At 45.6% G+C, this 20027-nt stretch overlaps 1 protein-coding gene across 1 annotated transcript in view; it reads right to left on the bottom strand.

Annotated features, from left to right (window-relative positions):
* Window positions 1-17949: 17949 nt before the first annotated feature.
* Window positions 17950-20027, bottom strand: part of MOGAT2 (monoacylglycerol O-acyltransferase 2) — a 28653-nt gene continuing 26575 nt past the window's right edge. The window contains exon 6 of the mRNA XM_063150534.1: window positions 17950-18561. Coding sequence (XP_063006604.1) covers window positions 18407-18561 — 155 coding nt within the window. The 3' untranslated portion in view covers window positions 17950-18406. The remainder of the gene's footprint in view (window positions 18562-20027) is intronic.

A 20027-nucleotide genomic window follows, 5' to 3' on the forward strand; every position in this document is an offset into this window, starting at 1 on the left:
CACCAAGTTTCTTGTAAGGAACGAAAATGTAAGCCCCAACCTGATAATACAACTGAGCCCCAGAACAGGCTCTGCCTTCACAAGGGCATGCAATGACACAATCAGGGGAATCCCTTTAAACTGAGAGAGGGCAGGGCTAGAATGAATTCTTGTCTGGGAGGGTGGTGAGGCCCTGGCACAGGTTGCCCAGAGCAGAGTGGCTGCCCCGTGTCTAAAAGTGTTTAAGGCGGGTAGGATGGGGCTTGGATCAGCCTGCTCTAGTGGAAGGGGACCCTGCCCTTGGCAGGGGATGGAAACAAGATGGGCTTTAAGGAACCTTCCAACCCAAACCATTCTCGGATTCTTTGACTCCCACTTCTTGAGCAGTGCAGTGCAGTGTCTCTCTTCTTTGAAGAGTACTTGTCCTGAAACTTATTTTTTCCTCTCCCATCCCACTCACTGAAAATCAGCAAACAGTCCTAAATAATAGATTAGAAATATCTTGCCTGTGTTCACACAAGGATGTTTTTCCCAACAAGAAGCCACACACCAGGTGCTGCTTTGGTAATGATTTTTCAAGTACTCAGGACATGTTTTCTTGATGTTTTGGTTGACACAGGAAATATACAACTTTGTCTGTTATTAACCTGTGTGTCTGGCATGATTATTCTTGAAAAATAACATGTTTTCAAATACCCTACTATTACTTCTCATGAGTCTGAAAAACATGGGCTATGGACAGAGAAACACAGATAGGAGCCAGTCCTCCAGCTCTCTGCGGTTAAGAACAATTCACAATAGTTTTAGACTCCTGTTTTAATACATATACTGAATTTTTAGGGCAATGCCTATTGAATAAAGCTTTTGAGAACACACTTATTTTCCCCTTCCCACTTCTATTCAGAGCCTGCAGGAATTGTTTGCAAGTTGTGGGGTGGATTTGCAATGCTTTGAGTCAGAACTTGGTTGCAGCTCTGTAGCTTTATTCCTGTGCAGCTACTTTGAGGCAGAAAATGCCCTGTTTTCAAAGAATCAGTGTTCAATGTCTTCACCCAGCAGCTTGGATGTATATAGGATACTTCCTGTATTTGGCTCATCAGGACAAGCTTACTGGGGAACTAAGCTGAAGAAACAATGCAGATTTAGGTAGTTGTGGGAATTTCATGCTTGGTCCTTCACCCCATTCCTTAGTCTTGAATTCATGAGCTTCAAAGCTCCCATTGGTTTCTCCTGCTTCTGGCTGTGGCTTCTGGTAAGATCCTTCAAGTCCTTGTTCTTGTGGGTGGGTGGAAGTGTTCTGTCCCCCCAGGTTCACATCACCATGCTTCTGAGCTAGGTGTTATGATTTTAGGAGCCCAGACTGGTACTTTCCAATGCTCCACCACCAGAGAAGTGCCTGCCTGTGGTGATGTTTGAGGGTCCCCAGGATGAGGGAAGAGATGAGAATCTTGACTCCATGTTTCAGAAGGCTGATTTATTATTTTAGGATATTACATTAAAAGAAAATGATATACTAAAAATATACTAAAGAAAGAGAGAGAGAAAGGAGACATCAGAAGGCTAGCAAGGAAAGGAATGATAATAAAATCTTGTGACTGACCAGAGTCCCAACACAGATGGACCTGTGATTGGTCATTGAGTACAAACAATCCACATGAGACCAATCAAAGATGCATCTGTTGGTAAGCAACCTCCAAACCACATTCCAAGCAATCAGATAATCATTGTTTACATTTCGTTTCTAAGGCCTCTCAGCTTCTCAGGAGAAAAATCCTAGCAAAGGTGTTTTTCAGAAAATATCTCCGTGACACCTGCCATACCAGCAGAAGCCAGCCACACTTCAGACATGCAAAATAAGTGTCCACCAGGGTATCTCTGAACCCAGTAACAAATTGTGCATGGCCATTCTTTGTTGTACAAATGACAACCTCTGATCATAGAACTATAGGATCATAAAAGCACAGAATGGTTTGAGTTAGAAGGGGCATTAAAGATCTTCTAGTCCTTGCTATGAAGAGAGGCAATTTCCTAGGTTATTCCAAGCCCCATCCAACCTGGCTTTAAACACCTCCAGGGATGGGGCAGCCACAGCCTCTCTGGACAGCATGTGCCAAGGCCTCATGAGACTTTCTTCTTAATCTCTACTCTAAACCTGTTCTTTTCCAGTTTAAAGCCACCATACACTTTCTAACAGGAGCATAACAGGACAAGGTGTTACAGACGCATGAAGTCATTCTGGGCCAGGTGATCAGCATGGTCCAGTGACACTGGCTTATGTTTTGCCAGGGTGCAAAGACAGGGTCCACTACCATGTCCAGAGCCAGAAAGAGCTGAGTGAGCAGGGAGCAATGCCTCCCTCCCCAGGAGAGCTCAGCAGAGCCCATGCTGAGGTACCTGTGGACATCTGAGCACCACCGTGATCACTGAACTGGCTGACCTTTGCATATGGAGGATCCACGTCATGGCCAAAAAATTGTCCAATCCCCCAGCCCATGGCTTGAATTTTCAGCCAATTTGTGCTTTACACCCTTCCTGTTCAAAGAATTTGCTTGGAAGGGGATGTTTGCATGACAGAGCTTTGCAGACCCTGTTCTCTAGAGGGATTTCTGCAGCTGTGGGCACCTTAGGAGTACAGTGACACATAAAATCACAGAATCACAGAATGATTTAGGTTGGAAGTGACCTTAAAGATCACCCAATTCCAACCCTCTGCCGTGGGTAGGGACACTTTCCACCAGACCAGGTTGTTCAAAACCCCTATCAAAACATCTCTGGGACTTTTGCATCCTGGGACATCCCCAGGAAAGAAACCAAGGAAGTGCAAGCATTTATTTAGCTGGTGGGGCAAAGCAAAAAAAAAAGTGTGTTAAAAGCAAATTTGACTGATGAGCAGACCACTGATGCAAGAAATTGACAAGCAGAGGGTAAAACCCCAATGAGCATGGAATCACAGAATCATTTGAGATGAAGAAGCCCTCTAAGATCATCATGTCCAACTGTTAAACCAGCACTGCCACTAAACCCTGTTCCCTGTGCCACATCCACATGCCTTTCAAACACTTCCAGAGATGGTGATTCCATCACTTCTCTGGGCAGCCTATTATAATGCCAGACAACTCTCTCAGGGAAGAAATTTTCTCTTATAACCAACCCAAACCACACCTGGGGCAAATTGAAGCTGCTTCCTATCGTCCTGTCACTTGTTCCCTGGGAGCAGAGCCTGACCCCCACCTGGCTCCACCCTCCTGTCAGGGAGTTGGGGAGAGTGAAAAAGTCCCCCCAGCTCCCTCAGATGCTCCTGGGGCTCCAGACCCTTTCCCAGCTCTGTTCCTTTCTCTGGGCACACTCCAGCCCCTCAGTGTCTTTGTTGGAGTGAGGGGCCCAGAACACCCCCAGCACTGGAGGTGCCTCAGCAGTGCCCAGCACGGGAGGAAATGCCACATTTCTTCTGTCCTCCTGCTGAATACTGGTCCTGGCTCCTTTCTGATGCCACACCACCTATTAGGTATTGTCTGGGGTAGGTATTGTCTGCAAACCTCCATGCTCAGTGTACAGAGCCACTATTTTTGTAGTATTGGAGCAAAGAGCATTTCCTCAGCAACTCACTGGTTAATTGTGCATCCACTTCAGAGCCCAAAGCTGGCATCAGCTGTTTTCATAGCACTTGCCTTTTTTGTTCAGGTAGTTAAGTTATTTAACATTTACAGAGGCTTTGAAATGGAGCCATTTCTTCCCCTCCCAAGCTGCACTTACACCTCCTCTTTTTCACAAGTGGAAGCAAACTTCAGGCCAAAACTGCAAGAGAGACACTTCACAGTGAGCTTTGTGTTAAAGGGCATTAATTTATTTTTTATTTTAAAGTCTCACCCTCATTTTTCCCCAGCAGACAGATAGGAAGATTTATGCAAGTCAGGGAGCAAAGATTTTGGCTGTTGGCAGCAAGTCATGGTAGAGCTGCCTAGCTGCAGTCTAAAATTAGAGCACCTAAAAATTAACTGTATGTCCAAAGAACTTTGGTCTCTGTGCTGAATGAGCACTACTTCAGCACAGGAGACAGACCAGGTGGAGAATTACTAACAGACAGTTGAGCAGCTCCACTTCTAATCCAATTGCAGGGTGTTCTGCAAAACAAGAATTAGCACATGAACTAAACAGGACCAGGAGACTTCTCCTTTTTAATGCCTTTATTAAAAGTGGTCGGCTCATGATTAGGCGGCTCGACGGGTCTGCAGTACACGTCGTCTCTCCCAAGGCGACTTAGAGCAGAAGGATAAGCGCAGCTTTGTCCACAAGGGGTAGAACCGGGGATCATTCCCTCATGCAAACCTTTGCAGCCTGCTGATCCCTTTCCCGTTGTGAGCTCTCCCAGCCAAGTCGGCCCGGTCCCACCGCCGGGGACGACTCTTGTGGTCAGGGCGAGAGGGACTCCGAAGGTGTTCCGCATCTCTGCAGGCTCAGCACTCGGCTCCTCACGTCCACACATCACTCCAGTCTCTCAACTCTTATTTGGCTCGTTGTTTTTGGGGTTCCTGCACGTTTGGAGTAGGGGTCCCACAGCATGCTGGTCCTTGGAGTCACTTTGCATAGCCCCCCCCACCCTCTCAGGTCTCTTCACCCTAGGAAAAGTACACCTTGGCCTCGGGAAGGTCCCCACCCGTTACAGGCTCAGGAGAAGGGCCATTAACTCGCCCCAGCCAGGGCTTTTACTAATACAAAAACAACCATTAACGACAACGACCCGTGATTACAACAACAAAACGCGCAGAACTTGGGCAGGGCCAGTGATCTGGCTGCCTCTTTGTAACTTTTTTCTCACAAAAAAATATTAACCGAATTTTTGTTCATAACAGCACACGCAGACCAAAAGAGGTGATTTTAGTGTTTTTCTTAAATAGATTTGCTTTCTTTGCTAAGAGGGGTGTGGGAGAATGAGACATTGGAAAGTGGTTAAATATAATAGGGAAAAAAGTTATTATGAAGGGTGGGAGACTTTAATGATCTTTTAGGAAGCATCTCGCTGTACTTCTTTAAAAATGAGCATTTTCAGCCCTTGCCCATGATGAAGATTGCATTTTTATAAAGCCTTCCCTGAAAAATCCACAAACCTTTGTGGTTTTTTTCTGTGTTTGCAACCAGACAGCCATGGGACAGCACCGGTGGGGAAACTGAGGCACAAATCTTGGAAAGGTGACCAGGCACACACAGACCATGCATTTCTGGTGAAGCCAAGGCAAGTGCTCCTCTGCATCTCCCTGTTTCCATCCCAGCTCCCAGCCAGACAAATTCCTAGCAGAAGCACCCTCCATCCCCTGGGCACAGCAAGGGCCAATGCAAGGGCCAATGAGCAAGGCCTTAAAGCTATTAGCCAAGGTTGTCCTTCCCCCACTGACCTTTCAGCCAGCCAAGCCTCTCAAGGGCTCTCCACCACCCTGGGCAGAACAGGAGTGGCCCCAAATCCTGTGGAGGATCCATCAGTCCCAAGATCACAAAGAAAAAATGGATTTAAAAAAGTAGAAATTTACCCAACAGATGACTTGCAGTTTGCAAGGACATATCCAAGAATTGCCTCATGGAATTAGCACATCCTGTGCCTTCCAGCTTCCAAGGATTTTACCGATTGCAGCAAACCTCCCTGAGCACTTTGGGGGCCCTCCAGCACCAGCACCCTTTGCAGAGAAAAGCAGAGACTGGGAAATCCTCCCTTTGCCCCAGACTCCTGCAATCCTCCCTGCAGGTTTCAGCCATGCATAGAGCACAGGATGACTTAGAGCAGGGAAGCAGGAAAGATGCGCCCACCCTTGCAAAGCAGCCTGGTGGTATAGATGGATAATGAGAAGATCAGCTCTCACAATTAAAACATAACTATTGTGTGAATATTAAGAGAAGCTTTAGTGATGTACAGATATGTTACTGTAGTTTAGATGCCCTCTGCTCTCCCCACAGTTCCCTTTCCCCCTGTATTGCTGCCATCACACAGCCGGGGCTGTCCAGGACAGGTACAAAGAAGCTGCACAGGTGTCCCTGGCATGGGGCAGTGGGGAATGGAAAAGCTCAGGGGTTGCTCAGGGGGTGCAGCACGGCAACACCTGACCTCCAATCCAGTTACAAGAGAGCAATCTCCACTGAAATGGCAAAGAAGAGCTGAGTGACAGACTTTGGGAGGGCTGGGCTGGCTGATGCAGCCCCCAGGGGTGTAAAAGGCTGAGCATCCATCTTGAAGAGGAACTGGCCATGTGGTATCCATGAGGGGCAGATCCCAGCACTGCAGCTTTTTCCTTAGGTAGTCCTTTGTTTTATTTTTGTTAAGGTTTAATAAACCTTTTTAAACTTTCAAAGTGAGCAGTTGTTTCTCATACTGGTGAGAAGAGACCACCTTGCTACATGACAGAGAGACAAGTTCCCCACTGCTCACAGGCACTTGGTTCCTCAAGGCTGTAGCATAACATGTTTTGGGTACATCTGCTCCATGAGAAGCAGCTGTGGGCTGTTTCTTAGGAGACTGTCTCCCTTAAGCTGCAGTCTTTCTGCTCCATGTTGTTGGCTGCTTGTCTCTTCCCTCCACTGAAGAAAAGATGTAGGTTTTTAGAATGGGAGGATGGATCTCTCCTATGGGAGGATGCTTGTAGCCTTTTTAAGAGGTTAGGAAGGTTTCCCTAGGACTGCAAACTGGGCGGTGTAGTTTGGAGGCAACAGACTGATAAAAAATTTCAATAGCCAAAGCAAATTTTATTTCTATATCTTTTATTGTAAAGAAAGCAAGCAAGCAGTGCTGGTGGCTGGGGAGTCACCGCTCCACTCACAGCACACACCACTACAAGTTCACCAAAGTATATATACTGGTTTTAAGCCTACAGAACATTTTCCAATGTGCTTGGTTAGTCCGAATCAGCAAATATCAATAAGCTGGGATCAGCAATTTCACAATCTTTTCAGGTGGTCGTTGGCTTCCTGTCCTTCTTGTGGTCATCTGGAGGGAGGCCTTACACTGCTGTCTGCTACATGATTTTGTCAAGTGCATCAAGCTTTTTATTCTACATAAGCATTTAGTCACTTTGTTACAATATTTCTTAGCTTTACCGCAACTTATTTTATTCTAAGCATCAGTCGTCTTGCTACCTCATGTCTTTTGCTCTACTATAATTCTTTTATTTGATGCTTTATTTGGCTATTCGATCAGAAAGTTTCAAAACAGTTCTTTGTGTCTATTTTCAACACAGCAGATACAAGCATTTGCTGATTCCATTGCCAATTGACACGAATCACAAAAACACTTTTCACACGGACATTGGTTTGTTATTAAGTTCATGTCTACGTTTAGGGTTTTCCTCAGTGGGAGGAGAAGAGGTGAAGACTGCACATGGATGACCCCCAGCATGTGGATCTCAAAGGAGAAGAGGAAGGGGATGTGCATGGGAGTACAGAGACAGGGGAGATCTTCCAACAGTGAAGGGGACCTACAAGAGAGGTGGAGAGGGGCTTTGGCCAAGGGCTTGGAGTGATACAACAAGAGGGAATGGTTTCCCACTTGTGGGGGGTTGGGTTTTTTCTTATCTTTCCTTGTTACTTGTGGAATTTTTTCCCATTGAGTTGCAAAGTAGCGCTGATGGCTGGGTGCTTAAGGCTGCTGGGTGGGGGAACTCCTTTGGTTTTTGGGAGTTTCTCTCGAGGTGGGGGGCGGAAACAGAGATACTGCAAGAATAGAAAGAGGCACATAAAAAGACGAGGGCTGGAGAGTTGGGAATGCTCTCTCTCTGCTGGGCTTCGAAGGAGGACGGTCAGACCTGCGGCTTGGGGAAAGGAGTTCGCTGCCACCACCATAACCCAGCGGGGAACCTTTCTTCTGCTGCTGAGCCCCGCATCCCCCGGCCCTGCCAGGACATCCCACAGGCTCCAGCTCTTTGCCGTGGAATTTCTGCTACATCTGATATGTCCACCGCCCCGGGATCTTCTGCTCATCCCTGCGGTTCCAGCCTGCTGCTTCCGACAGCCCAGCTGGGGCACCAGGACCGGCTGCCCCAGGGTTTGGGGATCAAAGCCTCTCCTCCACGCTTTCCCCAGGGCGTGTGGATTAAAGCCTCTCCTCCACGCCTTCCCCCGGGTGTGTGGATCAAAGCCTCTCGTCCACCCCTTCCCGAGGGTTTGTGGGTCAGAGTCTCTCCCCCTGCCCTTCCGCAGGGTGTGTGGATCAAAGCCTCTCCTCCGCCGCTCCCCGCGTGGGACGAGCCGCCATTGCCCCGCGCTGCCCGCGCCGCAGCGCCCCCTGCAGGCCCGGGGGGGATCCCCGCCCCTGCCCCGCCCACCGGGAGCCGCCAGCGCCCCTGCTGGCCGTGAGCGGAACTGCAGCCAAGGGCAAGGCGCCGCGGCCGGGAGTGGGTTCGGGTTCTGTTTGCTGTGAGCGCCGCGCTTGTGGTTGTTTGTTTGCTTTATTATACATTCTAGTAAAGAACTGCTATTCCTGTTCTATATCTTTGCCTGAGAGCCCCTTAATTTCAAAATTCTAATAATTCAGAGGGAGGGGATTTACATTCTCCATTCCAAGGGAGCCTTTCTGCCTTCCCTAGCAGACACCCGTCCGGTAAACCAAGACACCGATGCCAAAGGACAGGGTTAGATGGGATATTGGGAGGAAATTCTTGGCGGTGAGGGTGGTGAGGCACAGGTTTCCCACAGAAGCTGTGGCTGCTCCATGCCTGGAAGTGTTCAAGACCAGGTTGCATGGGGTTTGGACCTGGTCTAGTGGAAAGTGTCCCTGCCCATATCAGGGGGATGGAATGAGATGAGGTGTAAAGTCTCTTCCAACCCAAGCTATTCTATGAGCCCATGATTCTTTGATCCCGAAAACTTCTTCCAGTCTGAGCTGCCCTGGCCCATCCTTGGTCTGCAGGACCAGAACTTCCGTGAGCTTTGTGCTGGGGAAAGGTGCAAGAGAAAACACACGTGGCCATCTGCTGCACCATTTTCCCCATTGTGTGAGATGTGGCTCTGCCCGCAGGCTTGGGAACACACTGTCACCCACCTACTTGTGCTTTATGGATAGTGCAGAGGCCCACGTTAGTCTGTCCAAGCTGCCTTTGAGGTCTTGAACAAAATGGTTTCTGCTGAAGAGGGGCTGGAAGCAAAACAAGGGGACTCAGGAGGGTCTCAGTCTCAGTGAGTCTCCTTCCCAAGAATGCTCTTCCTCCCCAGGCATGTTGGAAGGCTAATTTCACCATTTCTACCAAAAATTTTACCTTTTTCCCCCTGTATTTTCACAGATTTCTCCCCTTGGCAAAGTCTGGCTGCAACTTCCAGCTACAAGACAGGATTGTGATACCAAATCAAACCCCTTGGACCACACATAAGGAGCTCTTGCAACACAAATCAGTAATAATGATATGAAATTTAGCAGGACATTCAAAAGAGGCCCCAGATCTGCTGCAGATGCTCATTTGGAAGCCTTCACCCTTGTGAACAGCTGCAGTGAAACCCCTGCTTGCTAATTATGCCTTGCAAAGATTATTTTGCCTCCTTTCACCCTGTCCCAGAGCTCTCTCCTCTGAATGCAGGACAGCATCACTGTCAGTGGTCTGGGAGACACAAATGCTCTTGCCCTGAAGTACCTCTATTTATTCTCTATGCTACAGAAATGGATGGAGAAAGGTTTTAGGGCTTGTTTGCAATGCTTTAGTTTGCTGTTTTAGAGCAAATGCGCTCACCAGCCACCACAGCAATTAAAATGGAGGGATATTTTAGCACAGAAAAAAAGTTAAATGTTCAATTACAAAATTAGAAATGCAGATGCAAAGAGACAAAGCATAGGACTCTTAGGGCAAAGTGTCAGGACCTACCCGATTTTCTCCTGATGCTCCTTCTGCAGCCTGGTTTCTTCTTAGGCACTTAGAGTCCTAGAGTCATAGAATCCTTCAGGTGGGAAAAGCTCTCTAAGATTATTGAGTCAAACCAATCCCCTGGCACTGCCAAGTCCAACACAAGTCCCCAAGTGCCACATCCACACACCTTTCAGTTTCAGGAATGGTGATTCCACCACCTGTTCCAATGTCCAACTGCCCTTTTGGTGAAGACATTTTCCCTGACATCCAACTTAAACCTCCACAACTTTAAACTGTTTCTCTTGTGCTGTCACTTGTTCCCTGGGAGCAGAGCCCAACCTCCACCTGGCTCCATCCTCCTGTCAGGGAGCTGTAGAGAGTGAGATGGTCCCCCCTGAGCCTCCTTTTCTCCAGGCTGAGCCCCCCCAAGTCCTCCATACACTCCTCATAGGACCTGTGCTCCAGTTCCTTACCCAGCTCCATTGTCCTTCTCTGGACACCCTCCAGCACCCCTTGCTGCTAAAAGAACCCCAAAGACCCTGACTGGCAGGGCTTTGGTGCCAAAACACCTTTTTCTCTGAGTCTTTGACTCATGCATGGTTGGATATTCTATGCTGGCTCTTGAATTTCAAAGCACATCTCTAGAAGCCATGCATGGTTGAGAATACCTCTTCATTATAAATGAAAAAGGATCTTGCAATAGGAATTCCTTTCCTTCCCTCAGGAAGGCAGCTAACACACCATCCCCACTGCACTTTGCATGTTGCATGGCAGAAAGGGTTTGTGGACAACCTGAGGGAGGCTGAATCTTAATTACTCCTGGGTCAGCCAATCTGAGTAATAATCTGAGCCCTCCCAGTGTGTTAGAATAGCTTGAAATGTGGAAGGCATATTATTTCTATAATATTTTTACAGCCCTGCTACTGCAGGAATTGATGTACAGATTACGTGTGATGGACTACAGCTGCCTGAGTGCACCATGCTGTTAAATTTAGCAGGTTGCATCACAATCAAATATAAAACTATAAAAAACTAAGAATCAACAAAGTCCGCAGGAAGAGGTGCCAGCTTTATTTCCCAACTCCTGCAAATCCCAATAGGGTTGTTCCACACATGCATGTGGGCTGTAGGCACCAGACAGACTCAGTCTCGCAAGCCTTTATTCAGCAGGCAGCCAGACTGTTTCTGCTCCCTGTGCACTCCACAGCTGCAGGAACAGGGTAGGAAGAGCAGAATAAGAGTGGTACTTGGTGTCATTAAGGGCTCAAGGACAAAAAACTAACCTGGTCACCTGAGGTTGTCTTTATTCTCTACAGAACCTTTCAATGACTCTTCATCTCATCCTGCATTTCTGGAATGTTCTCAGAAAAGTTTATTGTAGAATCAGAGAATGGCTTGGGCTGGAAGGAACCTTGAAGTATCATCTATTCCAACTCCCACTTCTTCCATGGGCAGGGACATTTTCAACTAGACCTTGTTGCAGGTCTTTGCAGTGATCTGTCACATGAGAAATTTCTTGGCCAAATATGGACCGGTGTTTTGAGGACACCCAAAACCAGATCAACATCTTTGGGGTATAAATGGGAAGAAGGGAAATCCTCCTTTTACAGGCCATTTTTTATCAGCTTTTTTGTGCTGGAGTACTTTCAGACTCATGGAAGTCCTCATAACCCTGTGTTGTCCAATTCCAGAAGTTGAGATGATCATCAAAATATACGAGTCTGTGTACATGCAAGCAACCGTTCTGACAGCTATTTTTACGGAGATTTTAGTGGATCCAACTCATCAAATAAACTTGGTTTAGCCTGAAAAACTGGATTGAGAAGACATGACATGTGATGACATGAAGACAGAGAAGGGAATAACCTTATCTTATTCACATACTGGATGGGGGTAAAAAGCCATGAGCCAAAGTACATCCTTGAGAATTTGAGTTACAATTTGTGTTAGGTATAAATTCTCTGGGAAGGTTGTGGCATCTTTATCATAGAAAGTCTTCAAGAGCATATTAACACCACGTCTGCCTGGTGACATATGACATGGATGGACTTGATCCTTCCTTGAGATAAAGGGCATGCCCCCACTGACCTCTTAATACCCCTTCCCAGCCCTGTTCCTCTGTGACTGCAGTCCTGGGAACTGTAACATCAGCTGCATTGTCACCTCCACTGCTCTAAGAGGATTTCCCTCAGGATGTGCCTCAGCTAATAGGCTTCGGAAGATCTTTCTTGAGGCCAGTTTTAGCATGACCTGCTAGGATGTGATGAATATTTCTTTGTTCTTAACAGACACCAGTGTCCAATGGCTTTGCTTGTTACTGGGTTTCATTACTTCTAATGCTTCTAACACTCCTAATGCTCTGCACTGGTCAATACAAATGAAAGTGAAGTGGGAGATGGCCTCCTTACCCAAATAAAGCTTTCAACAACGATTAACCTTTCCTGCTGCTCCAGCCACAGCCAGCCCTAAAGTTTGGCAAGGGAGAACCAGCAGCACATCCTGTTATCATCAGTGTGGTGACCTCTGTGCTGCTGCACACATGCGAGATGTGAAATCCATTCCATCTCATCTTTGGCCAAAGGATGGGGACATCCCAGACACAAGGAGGTCTGATGCAACACGATTGCAAGAGTTTCTGCAAGGGAACTGAGGCCAAATAGAGTAGCAGGCTAAGAAGGAAGGAGAAGAGAAATAGAGACTAACAGAGATGGCCACTGAAAGAGCAGGTGGGGCTGTCGGGACTCCTGAGACATGGGGCTAATGTGGAGAGGACTTTTCCTGTGTCATATGGACTTTCCAAGGAAGGGAATAATTTTTGTACCTAAATCGCTGTCAAATCTGGTCATCGCTTCTTTATTTCTAATTTTTAAATAATAATTTAGCAATTCTTCTTTTCTTCCTTTAAAATAATTGTAATTTCAACTTGTTTGGCCTTTTTCTTCCTAGATTTATATTATTTTTTCTTCTCCTCTATGCTTAACTATAAGTATTCATAGAAAAGAGAATCGATTCAGATTAGATATAAAGAAGAAGTTTTTTACAATGAGGGTGGTGAGCTATTCTATGATTCAGGAGGATCTGGGTCTCAGCTTTGCTATAGTCTTCCTCTGACCAGCCACAAATCACATGGAACAAGATGATCTAGGAATCTGGGCCACAGGTCATGTTTATTCTTGCTCTCTGGCCTTGTGACGTTCATGGTCTTGGGTTGACAGTAGCCCAGCATCAACAGAGGGGTTAAAGTAGCTCCTGTTCTACCTCTCCAGGGATTATGGATCCTATTTACTTGTAAAGTGCTTGGCAGTTCCTGGAAGCAAGGCACACTGTGGGATTTGTTGGTAATGTCAAAAACACAGCATGGAAAAACCTGGCACCCAGCTCATTCCCTCCTCTGAGGGACACACTGATCCTATCAAGTGAGCATCTCCAGATTTTGAGGTTGCTGATAAAGAAAATGAGGTGCTTAGCCTTCCTTGGAGATCCTGCCAAATGGCTTCTTAGAGGATCTCCCCCTCAGAAGGTACAAGCTAAGCACTTTGTAAATAATTCTGAAATCCTGACCTCACAGCCTGTTTCCATGCTCTTGACAATGCAACACTGCTCTCTCCCAGTTCAGAGCGCTCTGTGATGTGGAGGTGAGTTCCTCAGCACCCTTGTCCATGAAGCTTTTGTTTGCAATGAGCAGCCAAGTTCTGTCCTTGCTGGCAGTGATGAAAACAAAAGCACTGCTTGCTAGCACTTGTTCCCTTTCAATTCTAGGGGATCTGAAAACTTTCTTTACCAAGAAGAAAGCATGAATTTTTTTTCTTTACGTTATTTTTCTTCTGTTCATGCACAATTTTCTGTGAATACATGATGTTCTTTGCATTCATAGTTTTCATAAACCCAAGTGATTTCAAATGCTTTCTATAGTGCTTTCTGTATGTAATCTTCTGTGTGTCTTGAATTGCTCATTAAAATGATGTTTGAGCTGTATTTTGTTGGCTTCTTATAATCTAATGAAATATGAATCCCTTTAGCTCACAGGAATTATTTTGTATCCTGACACCCAAGATGCTGGCTCACAACTACCTGATTTTATAGGTGCTTTCCCACCTGACAAGTGCATTCTCTGTTCTGAAGGTCACATGTTGCCTGAAACACACAAACCCCCTGTGCCCCACAGAGGTGGTGGCTCAGTAGGCTGCCAGCGCAAATTTAATGGCTTAGCATCTCCAAGGGGGCTGGGATCAGGACATGGGTAGGAGTAAAACCAAGCACAAGCTTGAAAAATTGATAAATCATACCAAATAATTTCTTAAATACAGGATATACCCTCCTGCCTTGTTGGTCATTGTAGATTGTTTCTTCACTGATGGGTTTTTATAATCTGAACAGGGGTGGTTTGCCAAAATCCTGTATCAGATGTTTACTCCAAGAAAGATTGTGTCAAGAGGTGAGTTCACATGATGGGAGATGCAGAAGAGAGTTAATTGGTTGCAAGTCAGACAGAACTAACAGATTATTCCAAAAATAAGTGTCGATATTCATGAGGAGACCCACACTTTCTTAATGTTTTAAATGTAATTTTTCCAAATGTTTAAATTGAAAAGGAAAAAAAAAAAAGTAATTTCTTGATTTGGTTTTGTGTTTCTTTCTTTGTTTTTTTGGTTTTTTTTTTTTTTTTTTAATGCAAAGTGATGGGTTTCAGATGCCTTTGCAATTTTATTTTATTGAAAGGTATGCCATAAGAGAGGGATGTTTAGCATACCATGTTTTGGGACTTTATTGAACTAAAGGCAGCAAATCTTTCCCTAAGCAGAAAACCACACATTTTTCTGCAACAGCAGAAAACCTTTTAATTTTGTTTGCAACAGCAGGCAATTTTTTAATCCCATTCTCAGGGCAGTAAAACAATTTTGCAGCACTAGAGCTGCAAAAGGGCAAAAAAGCAATTTTGCTTGGCTTTCCTGCTCTTGGAGAATTAGTCCATATTTTGTATTCATCAGTCATCAGAGGTTTTCTTCTGAGCCTCATGATCTGAACCTGCTAAGTAAGGCAAATCCAGATTAGAGCCTCTCACAACAGAAATACAGGAGAGATCAGGAGGGAAGAGGTGGGAGGAAGAGGCAGGCAGGAGGGGAATACCGAATCACCACACTTTTATTTCTTACTGTATTTTCCAATTCAGAATTTCCACAGAAGTCCCAAAAAGGGTAACATTTGACATTTCTGCAAGAAAGGCAATTGGATATATCTCTTCTCCTTGAGCTTGTTTCTCAGATCAAAACCAGCTGAGTAAGTAGGGAGTGGACATGCTGGAAGGAAACATACAGTATTGTTTTAGCTTTAAGTGGTCCTTATTTGTGACAGCTTGAAGGTCTCTCAGTTGAGAGTGCCTTGGAGGTAACTCCAATTAAGCCAGTTTCAAACTGAAGAGTCAAATCTAAACATTGTTTGGTTTGGTTGATCTGAGCATTTTTCCTTCCTTTAGGCTTCTCCTGCCTTGTGTAGCATCAGAGGAGTTTTAATCCTCCAGACAGCTCTGTGTGAAATATTCACCCCTTTTTGTGCTGAAATAGCAGAAAAGCTTCTTGGCTTACAGTGTTTTGCTCAGAGACAGCTCTGGCTTCTTGAGATGGGTCCTCTCATTGTGCTGAGCTCCCTGAATAGTCCTGGCTGCAAGGATGCCTATGAATTATTGTTCTTATTGTTATATTTAACACAAGCCCAGGCACTGACCTCTCCCTCCTGGGTTATATAGGTCCCTGGGGCATCAAGGGTATTTTCCTGTCTGTGAGATAAAACTGGCCTTGAAGGAAGCCTATTATGTACAGCCAACACTCTCCTCTAACTCCTCCTCTCCAGCACTGTGGTCTTTCTCCACCTTTGGATCTCTCTGACCACCCCAACAACTTTCAGACAGCTCCAGCATCCTCCTTCCCATGCCTCCCTGAGATTTTTTCCTGACCAGCCATTTTCTTCCATTTCTCTCTTTCAGAATGGGCTCACAAGCCAGGAAGGTGATGGGCCAGCCCACCTCTCAGGTAGGTGTGTCTCTGGCACAAGGGCCATCACTTCAACAGCCCCAAAAGGGTAAGACTGAGGCCTCTGTGGCCAACTGGGAACACTCAGTGGGGTAGAAGTCTCTCCTACTGACCAAACCCCTCTTGCCAGTACCAATTTCTGCCATCCTTATCTGTGACCTTGCATCCTCCCCTCTCCATTTCCTACAACCCCAAAATATCACCACATCTCCACAAATCCTCGCCCTCCCCTCACTGCTGATTTCCACCCCAACAGCAACACCTTCACTCTTCTTCCCCTTGCATTGAGATCTCATCTCCTCATCCTCACCTCTGGAGACTTCCCCATCCCCACAGCACACCATGCTGTGACTCTGGAGACATCTCCATCGCTTCCCTCTGGCACTGATCTCCTCTGGGATGTTTCCATAAGGTCATGGCAACATTCCTGAGATCTCTGTGTGGATGGCCACGTAAAAGGAAAGGCAGAAGAAAGGATAAAGAAAAAAACCTGGAGCTAGGGTAAAGCTTGGATGGTGATGAACTCCAAGAGAAAAGGGTGAGAGACACATTTCTTTTTGTTTCTGGTGCAGAAAATCTTCCTCCTGCTTGGGCACCTCTGTCCTTAACTAAGAACAAAAGAAAAAGAAAAATAGAATTCATAGCATGTGACCTGTTTTATTGGACTGGATTAAGTGTGGGATTACAGGAGTGTTTATAGTGTTGAGCAGGGTTCCATTAAATTCTTCCTTGATGCTGCTTGTTTTCTAGGAATGGAAGGGATTTGCAGGGGGTTATTCAGATTAAGAATCCAGTGGAATCCTTGCAACCTTGGTCAGGACAGGAGGCAGAAAAAGGAAATAAACCCCAATGGTGACCTGGTATTGTCAGTTGATACACAGTTTTCAATTTTTTAACAAGTTTTTCTTGTTAAATGCACTTCTTGCAGTTTCAAGAACAAAAATGAAGTGTGTGTGATCTGCAGGATTTTTGGTGGCTGCTCTCAAGTGGGGAGTAGGATGTGAGGAAAAGAAAGAAATGAAGGGAGGGAGAAAGAAGAAGATTAAAGTATCAGCGCTCTGTAAGGGTGAACTGAGCAGATGGCTTCCTGCCACCTGAAACTTCCACTCTCCAAAATCCCATTAAGTGCAAAGTTCAATGAAGTTCTGGATATCAAAAGGAAGCTGCTATTTAGAGCTTTGATCACCTGCCAAATGTGGCTCCCCCAAACCCCAATGGATATTTCCAGCCCAAATCACAATTCCTTTCCCCCATGTCCTAGTCATGCTCCTCTTTCCTAAGAAGATGGTCTCATTTGTAAAACAAAATGCACAGTGACCCTGCTACCATAGCTGGTGACTGGTCATGTTCCCATGCAGAGATGTCTGGGACTAAACAAACCAAATTGGAAGCAGAACTCCTAGAGCCCAGGTATGGTGAACCCTTTGGACGAGTCCCTAGACATTACAAATTTATTTCTAATTTATATTTCTAAGCTAATTATTAAAGAATGGATTCAGAGCAGGCAGCAAGCAGCTGAGGGACACCTGCAGTGCCAGGTGTAGATGGAGCTCTGGTGGCAAGAGCTGGAGGCAAGAGGCCACTGCTGACCCTCTGCAAAACAAAAGGGCACAGGGACCTGTGGCACAGACAGGCACGTGGACACTCCAAGACACAGCAGGAGCCAAGGACTCAGCAAGAAGAGCCCAGACTTTCCCATGCATTCAGATAATAAGGGCACATAAGCCAAGGGTTTCCTTTGTTGGAGATTCCTTCTGGAGGCTCTCACCCCAAGCTGTTATTTTGTTCTTGTATGATTAAATTGTTTGAAGGATCCAGATGTCTGAGAATGTGCTGTGGGAAACCAGGGACTGAGCCAGTAGGTAAGCCCAGTCTGACTGAATGTGGAGTGTGGAGCTGCCAAGGCTCAATCCCAGCTCTGATGGTCGTGTGACTGCCAGAGTGGCTCCTGGTTTCTTTGTATTAATTAGAAATATTTTATAGTTCCAATACACATTTCTAATGGAATTTATTTAATTTCTTTTGTGTGAAAGGGCTATGGCATCGTGCTGCTGAGGGTGCTTGGCATCATGCTGGACCTTTCTGATAAACTCTGCTTCAGGTGGTGAGAAAAGAGCCCAAAGCAATTAAAAACATGAAGAGCACAAAAAAACCTGTGTTCATTTATTGATCTAGATGGATTATATTTTAGAAACCATATGCCTTCATCACAAATTATGGCTCATTGTCCCATTTCAAAATGAAAATATTGAAAAGGAAATAATTTCAATAATTTCAATTAAGAACTGCCTGGAAATATCTGTATAAACTGGCATCCCTGCCAGACTGAAGTGTTATTTTTGTGCTGAGGAGTTTCAGTTGTCCACAGATGAGATTTTTTTTCTTCTGTTTTATATCTTTTATGTCTTCTACATGGAGAAAAAATGAAAAAACCTGGCTCTACAACCATACAATAACTGGGAAAATCAAGCTCTTTTCCCTACACTATATAGACTGTGTGTTAACTGTGACTATGTTGAGGTTGTGAAGTAGTTCCAGAGAAGGAGGAAACTTGGAGCTTGGTCTCCATGGTTTCACCTTGCTTAAGGCACATTATATAAATTCCAGGTGGCTGTCTTCTGGGACATTGTATTTAGCTTTGTGCTTCTCAAAGAGCTTGGACAACTCTTTTAGGTATTTTTCATGGAGTTGATCAACTTCTTCATCAGAGGGTTTGTGCTTCTTCTGCACTGGAATTGGCTTCCCAACTGGAAAAGAAGTACAGGTGTTAGGAAGAGCCAGTGTCAGGCATCTCTGAACACTTTGCTCACCCTAGCACGGAGCTGAGGTCAGCCTATCCAGGATGGACAGGTCAGTGTGACCAGGTATTTCCTGGAGCCTGGGAGATAGCACAGCCAAGGAGGGATGGTGACTCAGATCCTGACCAAGCTGTTGGTCTCCAGGATCACACTGGTCCTGGCCTCAGTTTACCCATCTGCAAAGCTGGCTAATGTCAAAGACCCTCTGTGCTGCCTTTTGAAGTAAGAAGTGCTGTATCCCAATGCAGTCCCAAGAGCTGCTTCTCACATCTCAGATGTGCTGCAGATAAACACAATGTAAAGACAGGATAATATTTGGATTGGGTTTTCCAAGTTGTTTCCACATGGCCCCGGGAATCTGCATTGCAAATGGGGAAAGTGAGGAACAGGGGAGCCCCACACTATTTAAATACACTTGCATTGAAGGTGCTTCCACTTTGCTCAGATTAAAGATTCTGTGAAATATCTGATTTTTATTAGGAACCAAGTACTTACTTATCTTTTAAAAATCACATTTTATTCAACAGCAAATCAGTTATTTTGATCCCTATCTTTAGAAGAGTCTTTCCATCTCCCAGAGCTACGAGGAGCAGGGGACAGTGAAAATCCATGAGATACTTCCTTTGCTCTGGTCTCTTACTCAAATTGTTTTTGTCAAGTGACGGAGGGTTTCAACATGTTATAAGGCTATTCTTCATCCAATTAGTGAAGAACCCATGTGATACTACACAGCTCATAAAACCATTGAGACAATCCAAACAGGTTCTAATACAATTAGAAGTAATTGCTCATTGTCAAACTTAATCAGTGGTGTAAGCTCTAACCATTCCAAACAGCATTTTAAACTAAATTAATTCACAGAACATCAGCCACACTGGTGGACCAAGTATGGAGATGTTGGAAAACTTATTCAAAACCAAAGATTTTCTTGAAATCTGGTCTCCCACGGACATGGTCTCTGCCAAAATGGGTCACCTTCCTCACATGCAAATAGGTTTGGATTTGCAGATGTGAGCAAAGCTGCATCTGAGTGCTTGGGTGTTTGGAGAATCACAGAATGATTTGGCTTGGGAGTGACATAAATATCCTCTCATTCCACCCCCCTCCCTTGAATAGGGACACTCTCCACTAGACCAGGCTGCTCTAAGCCCTGTCCCAGCTGCCCTTGAACACTTCCAGAGAAGAGGGGCTAGCCACAGCTTCTCTGGGCAACCTGTGCCACATCCTCACAGCCAAGAATTTCTTCCCAATATCCATTTAACCCTGCCATCCAGTTACTCCATGCCCTTTTCCAAAATTCCCCTTCAAATCTGCCCTTCAAGTTCCCCCTTTCTTGGAGGCCTTTAGGCACTGGCAGAGGCTCTAAGGTCTCCCCAGAGCCTTCTCTTCTCCAGGCTGAACATCCCCAGCTCTCC

This window comes from Melospiza melodia, chromosome 2 (genome assembly GCF_035770615.1).
Source record: "Melospiza melodia melodia isolate bMelMel2 chromosome 2, bMelMel2.pri, whole genome shotgun sequence".
NCBI classification, from domain to species: Eukaryota; Metazoa; Chordata; class Aves; order Passeriformes; family Passerellidae; genus Melospiza; species Melospiza melodia.